This window comes from Neoarius graeffei, chromosome 22, assembly GCF_027579695.1.
Source record: "Neoarius graeffei isolate fNeoGra1 chromosome 22, fNeoGra1.pri, whole genome shotgun sequence".
Classification (NCBI taxonomy): Eukaryota; Metazoa; Chordata; class Actinopteri; order Siluriformes; family Ariidae; genus Neoarius; species Neoarius graeffei.
In genome coordinates, this window is record NC_083590.1 from 28564458 (window position 1) to 28579056 (window position 14599).

General features: G+C 39.1%; 1 protein-coding gene across 1 annotated transcript in view; it reads left to right on the plus strand.

Moving 5' to 3' along the window:
• Positions 1–200: 200 nt before the first annotated feature.
• necab1 (N-terminal EF-hand calcium binding protein 1) overlaps positions 201–14599 on the plus strand; it is a 96544-nt gene continuing 82145 nt past the window's right edge. The window contains exons 1-3 of the mRNA XM_060904052.1: positions 201–290; positions 7655–7679; positions 10349–10457. Of these exons, the coding sequence (XP_060760035.1) occupies positions 201–290; positions 7655–7679; positions 10349–10457 (224 nt within the window). The remainder of the gene's footprint in view (positions 291–7654; positions 7680–10348; positions 10458–14599) is intronic.

Sequence of the window (14599 nt, forward strand, 5' to 3'; positions counted from 1 at the left end):
TTGTGCTGCGGGCCGCGCGCATTGAAACCGAGTCGGGGACGCGCACAGCCAGCGTCACTTGCTGCTGCTGCCTCTGAGCGCGCGCGGGCGCGCCATTCCCACCGCAGCCAGTCGGTTTGTGCGCGTCCCCGTGAAAGAGTGTGTTGAGAGAAGAGCAGTGCTCATCATCAGCCTCTTATTTCTCATATTCATCACTGAGCATGGATTGCTGCTCTGAAGAGCTGCAGCCACTTTCGGATGAAACTGGCACTCCAGTGGAGTTAAAGAAGGGAATGTCGATATTTTTAGATGTAAGTAGCCTCCATCCTTTATATTTATATGATAACAGAAAACTGATGGCTCTCTGGGTGGTTAGGGTTCATGGTATTGATTTATATTATTGAAGAAAAAAAATGTTTTCTGTCATACTTTTAAATCCACCCAAGTGTGTTTCTGTGCACTTTCTTGATTATGAATTTATGGAGAAAATATAATATATAAATAATCAAATATTTATTTATTTATTTAACTTATTGTTTAAAAAAAAAAAAAAAAAAAAAAAAAAAAAAATATATATATATATATATATATATATATATATATATATATATATATTTTTTTTTTTTAGGACACTATAATAGACTGACCAGTGATTAGATAAGAATGTAGACCTTTGTGATATTTTTAGACATATGGCAGCTCTACTTATGCACATGACATTAATGACATTTAGCAGACGCTCTTATCCAGAGCGACATACAACATATCCAGAGCAGCCTGGAGGGCAGTTAGGTACCTTGCTCAAAGCCACTTCAGCCATTCCTGTAGGTCCAGGGAATCAATCCAGCAACCTTCTGGTCCCAAAGTTGCTTCTCTAACCATGAGGCCATGGTCTCCCCATGCACATGTATTCACAGCATGTGAGATTTTGCCATGCAGTGCACTTTGCTCTTATTCGATCCTGGAGCTATACTGGACTTTGGGACTTTCATTGACAACTGGGAGATAATCCATCCATCCATCCATCCATCCATCCATCCATCAATAGCCACTTATCCTGTTCTACAGGCAAGCCGGAGTCTATCCCAGCTGACTATGGGTGAGAGGCGGGGTACACCCTAGACAAGTCGCCAGGTTATTGCAGGGCTGACACATACAGACAAACAACCATTCACACCTACGGTCAACGTCTTTGGACTGTGAGGGAAACCGGAGCAAACCCATGCAGACACGGGTAGAACATGCAAACTCCACACAGAAAGGCCCTCGCCGGCCGCTGGGCTCGAACCCAGGACCTTCTTGCTGTGAGGCGACAGCGCTAACCACTACACCACCGTGCCACCCTGGGAGATAATATTTAAGGTTTATTTGTTTCACAATATACACTGATGCTCAATATGATTTTACATGAAGTAGTTTGGGCATGTAGCGTGTTTCATGTTTGTATTTAAATTACAATGAAATTGTAGCAATAAATATATGGAAACCGAACAGAAAAATGTTTACATGTATTGGGTTTTTTGGATGTTGAGTGTCTGGGTGAATGCAGTTGTTGAAGGTACACAGGTTTTTCTGTATTGATAATGTGATGTGTTCAACCTCGTGGACTCATTGGGAAGTTACTAAATACTTATCCAGTTAAAAATTGTTGAGATATATATGTATGTGGGGCACAAAGGTTAAGGCAAGACACTACAGGTAAAAAGAACAATCGGTCACATCAATCTTGTTTTTCATGTTTGTATTTAACCTCCTAGGGCTTAGCGGTCACATGCGTGGACAGCACTTTATGGAAATTCGGAATAAGAATCCACATATGTGGACATACTTTTTCTCTAAAAGTACATCTTATCAAAAGATGATGCTTAGTTTTTATTCTAATCAGGTTCTAATAAGCCCAAATAGCAAAGAGAAATAAAAAATGCATGTAAAAAAAACAGCTTGGGCCTTAGGAGGTTAAATTACATTGAAATTGTAGCAATAAATATATGGAAACCAAACATAAAAATGTTTACATGTATTTCACTGTTCTTTAACAACCATTATCTGAAACCTAGCGCCTTTAAAGCTAGACTGCCTTTCAGATTTTTCAAGTGTAGGTCATAAAAAGAATTTTCCCTGACACCTGATTATTTTTGCTTAGTGGACCGAAAGCTACTGAATTCGAATCATAGACTTCCAATTTTATTAGTTTTTTTTACCTAATAGAACAATTAATGAATTTAGAGCCACGTGGCCCTAAATTCTCTGCTATTTTTTCCTGCTTCACGATGACCCAATTCAAGATACTACATCATGCATCACGTGGTGGGCTTTCCCTATCCGTGCAAGGCATTGTGGGAGACAAATTTGAAACAGGAGAGAAAAATGGAGGACGTGAATGAAATGTAAAAGACCGACTACAGATTCAAGATTCAAGATTTTTTATTTGTCATATACACAATAACAGACACAGCGGTTTATTATTGAGTAATGAAATTCTTATTTTGCAACTGCCCGACCAAACTACGCTTACCAAAATAAAAAGAAATATATATATAAAATATGAAATATAAAATATAAAGTGCATATGGAATGCAAAATATAAAGGTAGAGTGAAAAAATGAAGATAACATTTAAAAAAAAAGGAGAGGCAAACAAACAATATGCAAACATAGAGGTAGATATACTGTGCAATGTAAAGGGAGAGGCAAACATAGATGTAGATATACTGTGCAATGTCTTATGCAAAATTGCTAATATAATCTGTGGCTCAAAGCCTGATGGAAATATAGAGGTAGATGGTGATTATAATCCCTGATTCAAAAGCCTGATGGAAATATAGAGGTAGATGGTGATTATAATCCCTGATTCAAAAGCCTGATGGAAATATAGAGGTAGATGGTGATTATAATCCCTGATTCAAAAGCCTGATGGAAATATAGAGGTAGATGGTGATTATAATCCCTGATTCAAAAGCCTGATGGAAATATAGAGGTAGATGGTGATTATAATCCTTGGTTCAAAAGCCTGATGGCCTGGGGGTAAAAACTGTTTGTCAGTCTAGTAGTCCTTGCTTTCACACTCACAGTAACGGAAAGCGAGAAGAAAAGACGTCATGTTGCGAAGGAAAGGAAACACAGGACCAAACTAATAAATATTGGCGGTCAGCGAGCACCTCGGTGTGATCAGCTGTTCGTTTAGCGACAGAATGATGGAACTGTCAGTGTACGGTCAAAGGTAAACCTGCGTATGCACACACACACACACACACACACACACACACACACACACACACACACACGGACTTCCTCTGTCTGCTTGACTGCACAAAGTGAGCGATTTCATGCACGTTATTTGCTTTAATCCCCTCAAATCAAATAACTTCCCAGCCACAGAATGGCCTGATATTTTGTGAGATATTACAGAAATATACATATATCACAATGACCAAATTTCAGAGGGAACTAAATTTCACTGATTTGATGAAATTGAAAGGCCGTCTTGCTTTAAATAAAGTTTTAAGCTCTTCCCACAATCCCATCATGTCATATAGCTCTGAAAAGTTTGTTCCTGAAAAAAGCTGAAAAGCTTATGATCAGTTCATTATGTCGTTATATCATTATTTTAATATTTCTTTTTATAAAACTTATAAATAACACTTACTGGAGTAGAAAGACATGAAATCACATTGTATTTGGAGAACTGTTTTTCGTAAAGTATTTTTTCCTGTTTTTAGATCCAAAAGTCTTATTGATGATGTGCATTCATGAACTTTTACACATTTATTGCAGAAACTGGGTGGTGCAGAGGTTTAGAACTGTTATGTCATAGGTTCTGGGTTTAAACCTGCTGGTTGACTGGGGCCTTTCTGTGTGGAGTTTGCATGTTCTCCTCCTGCCTGTGTGGGTTTCCTCTGGGTTCTCTGGTTTCATCCCACAGTCCAAAGACATGCAGATTAGATCAAGTGGCTACTCTGAATTGCTCATAGGTGTGAATGGCTGTCCGTGTCTGTGTGTCAGTTCCACCTTAGATTTGTAACCTGTCCAGGGTGAACCACACCTCTCACCCGAAGTCAGCTGGGATTGGTTCCAGGTTCCCCATGACCTGCAATAGACAAGTGGTATAGAAAATGAATGAATTCAGAAATCTTCTTTTCTATTTTATTTCAGCAAAATAAACACATTGTTTTATGTCTATAAAATATGCATCCAAATCTTGAATTTTCAGCTTTTTGCCATTTTCCATTTCCCATTCTTAACAGCAAAATGGGGGAAAAAATCAACCCTCCCCAAACATCTAAAAAACGTACTATTAAAAAAACAAACAAACCCCCAAACCCTATCATTTAGCTCAACACACACAAAGGTCACCAGCAGGGGGAGATATGAGGATTTGAACAAAAGACTTGGGCAAAAGTAGCTAAAATACTTCAGAAAGATAGTATAATTAGAGCTCATCTCATCTCATTATCTCTAGCCGCTTTATCCTGTTCTACAGGGTCGCAGGCAAGCTGGAGCCTATCCCAGCTGACTACGGGCGAAAGGCGGGGTACACCCTGGACAAGTCGCCAGGTCATCACAGGGCTGACACATAGACACAGACAACCATTCACACTCACATTCACACCTACGCTTAATTTAGAGTCACCAGTTAACCTAACCTGCATGTCTTTGGACTGTGGGGGAAACCGGAGCACCCGGAGGAAACCCACGCGGACACGGGGAGAACATGCAAACTCCACACAGAAAGGCCCTCGCTGGCCACGGGGCTCGAACCCGGACCTTCTTGCTGTGAGGCGACAGCGCTAACCACTACACCACCATGCTGCCCCATAATTAGAGCTATATACAGATATCATGGTTAAAATGTTTGATAATGGAACAGAATATATTCGCATGTCTGTCAATTTAGCTCAAAACCAGTGTAGAGAAATGCTCAGTCTCGAGCGTCCACAGGTTTTTCCAAGATCACAACTGGATGACAACCTCAAGGAAATGGGAGTAGCCAGGTCGATAAACAGCCTAAGTTCGTCAACACTTTTTTTTTAACAGTTCGACTAATTTAACACTTCCACCACTGCATGCGTCACTTGTCCTTTCTTCTGAGTAAAAATAGATGAACTATCAAAATGTACACCTACAATTAAGTAGGCCAACATCCAAAAACGTCATATTTAGACGAGACTGTCTGCTAAAATTGAAAAAAAAGCTGTTTTTTTTTAAATTTGCAAATTCATAGCCAAGGCAATCAATGAATAATTTCAGAAAACATGTAATTCCCTCCCTTTTAAATTTTCAAATATATGAAATTCTGTCCCTTTATGAAAGGACATTATAGAGGAATTTCCTAAAATGTTTATTATTGTTGGAGTTTATGCTAAAAATGAAAAACAACATTAAAATAAAACAACACGGTGTTTTCTTGGCTAAACAATAACTGTTCTGTAAATGTCTTCTCTCATGAAGTAAATATTTTAATTCTAACATAATCCAAACCTGATAGATTTAGATTTTTGTTAAATGCATGGACATTTCATTAGGTGAAGCCTCATTTACATAAATAAATATACATTTGTGGAAAAAGGTCCAAAACAAGTAACACTATTAATCTGCGATGTCTTTCCTTAAAGGTCTGTTCTATTTACTGTAAGGTTATGTATTCAAATCCTCTCCTTTGGACAGTACAGGAGAGCGGGGAGATGTGGGACGGGGGTGACTTGGGACAGTTTGTATTCCTATAAATTCATTTCAATCAATCAGGTTTTAGATGACATCAGAAGTTAGATGTTGCCTGTTAGAGTAACTGACTTCCTTTGGAGCCATGAAGCTGGACGCTGCAGTACGGTTTGTGCGGTTCAATATTTTTATCAGCCAAAACTTGTATTTTCTACTTCACCTCCACATCCATTCTATGGTGTAATGTACACTCGTGAATTGGGAATTTGTTAGGAATTAAAATCTGTAGCCTAGAGTTACCATATATAGCATTATTTATTAAACTTAAATTCTGGAGAAAAAAAAACATTTAAGGATTTTTTTTCAAAATGTCCAGATGGGGAGAGTTGGGACAGTTCATCATGTTACAGGTTTTTTCTTGCAGTTTACAAATATAAAACAGTTTTAAATACGTTTCTGTATGGGCAGCACAGTGGTGTAGTGGTTATCATTGTTGCCTCACAGCAAGAAGGTTCTGGGCTCGAGCCCAGCAGCCAACAAGGGCCTTTCTGTGCGGAGTTTGCATGTTCTCCCCGTGTCCGTGTGGGTTTCCTCCGGGTGCTCCGGTTTCCCCCACAGTCCAAAGACATGCAGGTTAGGTTAACTGGTGACTCTAAATTGACCGTAGGTGTGAATGGTTGTCTGTGTCTATGTGTCAGCCCTGTGATGACCTGGCGACTTGTCCAGGGTGTACCCCGCCTCTTGCCTATAGTCAGCTGGGATAGGCTCCAGCTTGCCTGTGACCCTGTAGAACAGGATAAGCAGCTACAAATAATGGATGGATGGATGTTTCTGTATGAGGATTAAATTTATTTCATTCCTTCTTGAGAATGGAACTGTTTTGTCTCGTCAGGTTTTGGGTAAACTGGCATTTTTCTATCGCTGTACCAGCAGTTCATATGTTACCAGTGTTGATAATAAATAAAAATTAAACATGTACGATTAAGCTAGGTATTTTATTTTTGTTCCATGTCTCTCCACTATGTTCCAAGTCTCCCAACATAATGTCCCATATCTCCCCTTAGTGTCTCATGTCTCCCTGCCAAAAATAATCACAGAAAAATTGAAGTCTGAAGGCCAGTATAGTATGTGACAAGCTGATGAACTATTGTTGTGGTAAGAGGGTATAGCAAATACTCTCTAATGCAATATGAATGTGATGCTACCTGCAAAGAATTTCACACAATCTACAAAAGCTGAAAACGTGTCCCAAGTCTCCCTGTTCTCCTCTACCCTGAACTCTGAAATGCTTAATTATATTGGATGATATTCGGGGAAAAAGCATTTGCCAAATGATTAAATGTAAACGCATACATTATCTCTATTATCTGGACAGTCGCAGCCAAGATGACTCACCCTCCACTGCACATCATACAGATATTCACTGAATCAGAGTCAGAACCTTTTAATGAAAAATATGGAAGTCGTGTTGATTTATAACATTGCCTTGGAAATTTTGCTGAAATTAAATTAGGTTAATAAATTCACTAATCACTGATGTAGCAGTGGCATGTACTATTTATTATATATATATATATATATATATATATATATATATATATATATATATATATATATATATATATATATATATATAGCATTGCTGCTCTATGGAGGATGCTAAATGTAGCACACTCTTGGCACACTGACCATGATATAAATATTAAGAGTGTGAATACACTTTCTGGGAAATAAAACTCTAATTAATGGAGTCTTACTGAGCTTTGGGAGTACATTTTCTTATAAATCTGTGCTCCTTCTAGCTCTCGCTTATTAACTTGAGACATTGATCTCCCAGGAGCATCCTGGCACAAAGCGAGCATCACATTGACTCCCTGATCTCTAATCACATCAACTTATTTTAACACAGTGAGACTATGAAGTAACAGGGTCTAGCAGTGTCTTTTTTTATAGAATTAATGCATTTTACTGTCAATCTCTGCTCTGCTCTCTTACCATGATCATACTTTCTGTTTCAGATCTTGAGAAGAGCAGATAAAAATGGTGAGACTTTTCCTTTTCGGTCTTCCAAGGACTCTTTACGCATATCAGTGTATTACATTCTCCCATCACTTATCTAATAAACTGGCATCTCAGTGTACGTGTTGCGTGCAGACCTGCTGCCTCCAATTAGCACTGTCCCTTTGAATGATGTTGTCTGGTTGTCATGGAAACACCCTGGACCGTCCACACCACATTTAATATCAGTCAATATTTCAGACGGAGAGTTTGGCATGAAGTAAATGTCATTGTGTTCCTCCAAACAATCTCTGAAATATTGTTATCCATGATTGAATTTTATGGGACAGAAATGTGCATAAACATGGATATTAAGTGTTTTTGTGAGGAGATCTTTATTCAGAAATTCTGCACGGACGCTTCAGCGCCAGAGCTCTGTAAAAGTCTTCAGGACAGAGTTTTTTTGTTGCTGTTTTTAAAAAACAAAACAAAATAAAAAAAACAACCAACAATAATAAGAGATGCTGATGAGACGGTGACCATTTATAGTTGCAATAATGTACATGACAACAAGAATTAACTTGCTTCACAGACTTTCCAATCGTAAATGTAACAATAAATGGATAAAATGTGCGATGTAATATTGTTATTACAACATGGTATTGATAAATTGCTGTAGCGAACCAGTAGCGAACTGTTACTATTACAGCTAGGACTTGAGCTCAGCCAAACTTAGCCAGACACCAAAAAAACAGCAGGGCAAAGGGATTTTGCAAGGGATTAGCGGCAGGCTGCCAGGTTGCTCCGTTGTGTCAATGTTGATTTTAAAAGTAAATAAGCAAATTACACAGGGAAATGAATACTTAAGTATGAGTGAAAAAATACTGTAGCGAGTGTGCATGGAAGAAGAGTCTGGAGACAGAAATTTTAGTTTCTCGGTTGTTAGCCTGTGCTACTTGCTCTCAATAACACTGACTTGACCACTTTATTAACATTCGCAAACACTACTGATGAATGCTACACCGGCTGGAAGGTGACTTCACTGCTGCGCTGCTTTGGCCTTCAAGAAGGCCTAGGGTGATACATTTTTGATCCCTCCCACTATAAATCAAAATCCGATTAGTTAATTCATCTGTCACTTCCTACATAAACATACACTGCCATGGCCTTCTGTCCCGGCAATGAAGTCCTAACCGGCTCTAAACTCTTCTCAGCCTAGACACAACAAACAAAAAATCTCATTGGATAACTCGATTTTAATGTTTTCAGGACAGTAACCCTTTCATTCCTGAAGCAAATTTGAAAGAAAATGAGGCCAATGTAGAATTAGAAGAGAATAATTATAATGAAATTATGAAAAAAATGAAAGCAATTAAAGAATGAAGGAAATTAAATATAACATTTGAAATGCTGATATGTTTGGGCCTTCTCTGAATGCCTAGAAGGCCCTGACGGTTCCCTTCGGTTATACTCACTTCCAGACATTGTTGTAGGAAAATAATCAAGGCTCAAACTCAATATAGGAAAAGCATCATATCACCTTTGAGTGATTATTTTCCTATAACGGTGTGTTGAGTCCTGATGTGCAGCTGATAACAGAAAAACTGCTGCAGAGTGTCTTTTATTTTTGGACCACAAATGCGCATGATATACAGTACTGTGCAAAAATCTTAGGCACTATATTTTCTTTAGTACAAATTTTGCTATAGATTTTTATTTTATGACTTCTACATTATCGAGTCAGTCTAAAAACGTTATAGATTTCCAAACATTAGTTTTCCAGCACAAAATTAAACTTTACAGAACAAAATGTTTGTATGTCAGTAAAGAAAGCAGCATATCACATAAGACATCAATTTTCAGACAAAAAATAAAAAAATTAAAATAATGAAGGCTACTGGGTTTTGGTGCAAAATTAAGAAGTGAGTGTGACAGTCAAAGTGTCCAGAAGAACCGTGGCTGGTTCTGTAAGATGCTCAGTAAAACCTACAGCTCATTGTACCTGAGACTACTATTTATTTTTTTTTAAAGCAAAGGGTCGTCTAACACAAAATATTGACTTTGTTTCATTTATTTATGGCTTACTGCTGTTTATAGTATTTTTTAAAAATGTAGAAACATTTAATTTCATTATTTTTGAAACCATCTTTGCCCGTGTCTCAGACTTTTGCACAGTACTGCTCGGATATCACACAAGGGACCACTTGCAGGACCTTGACGTTATGAGTAGGCGAGTGATTAATTACCATAGCATTATGTACTATTAATAGCTGTTAGTCACTGTGTTGATAACTGCACGCCCATTTCTAAAAAAATGGATTTGTATCACTTAAAAGCACCTTCTGAATAAGACTTTGTATTACATGACAATCAAAATAACATGGCGATGTTAAACTCACAGTGCTCCGCCTTCTGTCTTGCTCTCCATCACTCTTCTCCTGGTTTGTCTTTTTTTGTCCATTTTTGTTTTTAAATTAGTGGTTGTGGTACATGCAGCCTGTGTGATTGTTTGCTTTTCTATTTTAAGTGCATGCCCATATGACTCACTGCTGGAGTTATGTCATGTCACCATGTGAAGACGTACCTGAGGACACTGAATCAACACGAACCTCATGCTGTTGCATTTCCTTTATAACAAGGATACAACGTGCATTTTGTACAGATGGCCCTGTGCACTAACTACAGATGTTGAAACACTGTGTTTACTGTTATAGATGATGGGAAGCTGTCTTTTGAAGAGTTTAAGGCTTATTTCTCAGATGGAGTTCTATCGGGAGATGAACTGAAGGAGCTCTTCCATAAGATTGATACTCATAATACAGAGTAAGTAATGGGCAATTAACAGTGTTTTTATTAATATATATATATATATATATATATATATATATATATATATATATATATATATATATATATATGGGCGGCACGGTGGTGTAGTGGTTAGCGCTGTCGCCTCACAGCAAGAAGGTCCGGGTTCGAGCCCGTGGCCGGCGAGGGCCTTTCTGTGTGGAGTTTGCATGTTCTCCCCGTGTCTGCTTGGGTTTCCTCCGGGTGCTCCGGTTTCCCCCACAGTCCAAAGACATGCAGGTTAGGTTAACTGGTGACTCTAAATTGACCGTAGGTGTGAATGTGAGTCAAATCAAATCAAATCAAGTTTATTTGTACAGCGCTTTTAACAATAAACATTGTCGCAAAGCAGCTTTACAGAATTTGAACGACTTAAAACATGAGCTAATTTTATCCCTAATCTATCCCCAATGAGCAAGCCTGTGGCGACGGTGGCAAGGAAAAACTCCCTCAGACGACATGAGGAAGAAACCTCGAGAGGAACCAGACTCAAAAGGGAACCCATCCTCATTTGGGCAACAACAGACAGCCTGACTATAATATTAACAGTTTTAACAGGTATAACCCTCAACTGTCCTCATGGGGCCGTCCTTCACAGGAGTGGGGCGATAAAACTCCGACCAGACACAGGGTACCAGGATGGATCAAGCAGGTCCGAGGGGCAGAAGAGGCCAGCATCTCAATCCCAGGATCAACATGTAACTCAGAGGGACAGATGGGGGGGGGGGGAGAGAGAGAGAGAGAGAGAAAGAAAACACGTTGTTAGGTATGCCCTAAAAATGACAAGTATTAAATCTGTGTGGTAGGCTCGCAGAGACGAGAGTCTTTACATCAGGCATGACGCACAATGGCATGTTAATATGGTAAAAAATATATCATGACCTGCTCTGGCTGGATGCTTGATTGGGTGATGGGAGCACACTCCTCAGCAATGATGAGATGCAGATGGGACCCTTAGGGCTGGCCAAGACAATTCAGTTACATTTCACCGGGTCTGGGACATGCGACAGAATGTCTGACAGCCGATTCCCTGCAGGCTACGATAGCCAGTCGAGGTCCCCACCGTCTCCACCAAAAGATTTCCTGTTGACTCCATGTAACTCAGAGGGACAGATTTGGGGTGGGGGGGGAGAGAGAAAGAAAACACAGGTGGTTAGGTATGCCCCATGTCACCTGAATAAGTAGGAACAGTATACATATTGCACCGAGTACAAGCAGGGACTCCGGCAACTAACTATGACAGCATAACTAAAAGGAGAGAGCCAGAAGGTAACACAGGCATGAGGGAGCCCCGGGACATAAAGCAGCCAGCCACTGCACCGTCAACAAACTCGAGTGAGCAAGCGAGTGGGGACTGACAGCATCCATACATCCCAGTTTACCAAAACACTCTATGTCTGAGGACCCTCCAGATCTACTCCTTTACCTCATAAACACCATTAACAAAAGGCTTGACTAAACAGATATGTTTTCAGCCTAGACTTAAATGCTGAGACTGTGTCTGATTCCCAAACATTACTTGGAAGGCTGTTCCATAACAGTGGGGCTTTGTAAGAAAAGGCTCTGCCCCCTGATGTAGCCTTCACTATACGAGGTACCAGCAGATAGCCTGCACCTTTTGATCTAAGTAGGCGTGGCGGGTCATAGAGGAGCAGAAGTTCACTCAGGTACTGTGGTGCGAGACCATTTAGTGCTTTAAAGGTCAATAGTAGTATTTTATAATCAATACGAAATTTGATTGGGAGCCAATGCAGTGTGGATAAGACAGGCGTGATGTGGTCATATTTTCTAGTTCTAGTAAGGACTCTTGCTGCGGCATTTTGAACTAACTGGAGCTTGTTTATGCACTTATTGGAACATCCAGACAGTAAGGCATTACAATAATCCAACCTGGAGGTAACGAAAGCATGGACTAGTTTTTCTGTATCATGCAATGACATTAAATTTCTTATCTTTGCAATATTTCTGAGATGAAAGAAAGCTATCCGGGTGATGTTATCAATGTGAGTTTCGAATGAAAGACTGGGGTCAATAATCACTCCGAGGTCTTTTACTGCTGCACGTGAAGAAACAGAAAGGCCATCCAGAGTTACTGTGTAATCAGAAAACTTACTTCTAGCTGTATGTGGTCCTAGCACAAGTACTTCAGTCTTGTCAGAGTTAAGCAGAAGGAAATTTATAAGCATCCAGTGTCTAATGTCCTGAACACATTCCTCAATTTTATTAAGCTGGTGTCTCTCATCAGGTTTTGCAGAGACATACAACTGTGTGTCATCAGCATAACAGTGGAAACTAATACAATGTTTATGAATAATATCACCCAGAGGTAACATATATAGAGAAAAAAGCAGTGGACCCAAGACAGAACCTTGTGGAACACCAAACTTTACCTCGGTACGTCTAGAAATATCACCATTTATATCGACATACTGATAACGATCAGTTAGATAAGACCTGAGCCAGGAGAGGGCCATTCCCTTAACTCCCACAACATTTTCTAGTCTATCCAGAAGAATGGAATGATCAATGGTATCAAATGCTGCACTAAGGTCAAGCAACACAAGTAGCGAGACACAGCCCTGATCAGACGCCAACAGTAGGTCGTTTACTACTTTAACCAGTGCTGTCTCTGTGCTATGATGAGGTCTAAATCCTGACTGATACATTTCATGGATGTTATTCCTATGTAAATATGAGCATAATGTGAGTGTGAATGGTTGTCTGTGTCTATGTGTCAGCCCTGTGATGACCTGGCGACTTGTCCAGGGTGTACCCCGCCTTTCGCCCGTAGTCAGCTGGGATAGGCTCCAGCTTGCCTGCGACCCTGTAAAACAGGATAAAGCGGCTACAGATAATGAGATGAGATTATATATATATATATGTATATATATATATATATATATATATATATATATATATATATATATATATACACGTTATGTATATTTACACACCATGGAACTGCTTTATGTATATACACACATTCATGCATATGGACAGAAAGCGAGGAAATTTATAAAACCGTGAATTAGTCAAGTCAAGTCAAGTCAGTTTATTTGTATAGCGCTTTTAACAATAGTCATTGTCGCAAAGCAGCTTTACGGAAAAATAATGACTTTAAACATATAAGTTAATTTTATCCCTAATAAATTGATTTATCCCTGATGAGCAAGCCTGAAGTGACAGTGGCAAGGAAAAACTCCCTCAGACAACATGAGGAAGAAACGTTGAGAGAAACCAGACTCAAAAGGGAACCCATCCTCATCTAGATGATAACAGATAGCGTGATTATATATAACTTACTTCTATAAGTGTGTCCTATAGAGTCACAAAGTATAACTGTGTAACCAGGAAATTCATTATAGTTTGAGCTTGAAGTCTGTTTTGTTGAAGCTATAAACTGTTCATTGATGGAGACTTGAGTGCAAAACTGTTCATGACAACTGCAGTCCGAAAGTTATCAATGTGATTTTAGTCCTAAACCATCGTAGAAAAACTGTAAGTATCCAGAGCCATGTTTTAAGTATGAGTTTTGACTGTCCATATGGGGCCGTCCTCCCCAGGAGCAATGTGATGAGACTCCAGCCAGAAGTAGGGCGTCAGGATGGATCAGGCGAGTCTGAGGAGCAGAACAGGTCAGCATCACTGGTATCTCGGGATTGATGTGTAACTCAACACACAGAGAAAGAGAGAGAGAGAGAGAAAGAAGATAAGATAAACTTTATTCATCCCTCAGTGGGGAAATTTATATGTTTCAGCAGCTCACAAATAGAAAAAAAGTCAGAAATAAACAGTAACAAAAAATAGTACAATAAAAGTATAAAAACCAATAGAAAAAAATACATCTATGTATAAAAGTAAAAAAAATTAAAGACACGGGTTATGTACGTAATATACACAACAAAATGAAAACGGAACTTAAATAAGAATAGAACTTCAACTGAAGTAGAAATATTGCATTAATAAAATACTGGCAACTGAAATAGAAATAGAAATATTGCACCACGTAGTGAATGTTATTACACAGCACAACATAAATAATGAGGATGGAATATGTGTGCAAAGAAAACACAGGTTGTTAGGTATGCCCCGTGTCACCTAATGGTTAAGAACAGTGT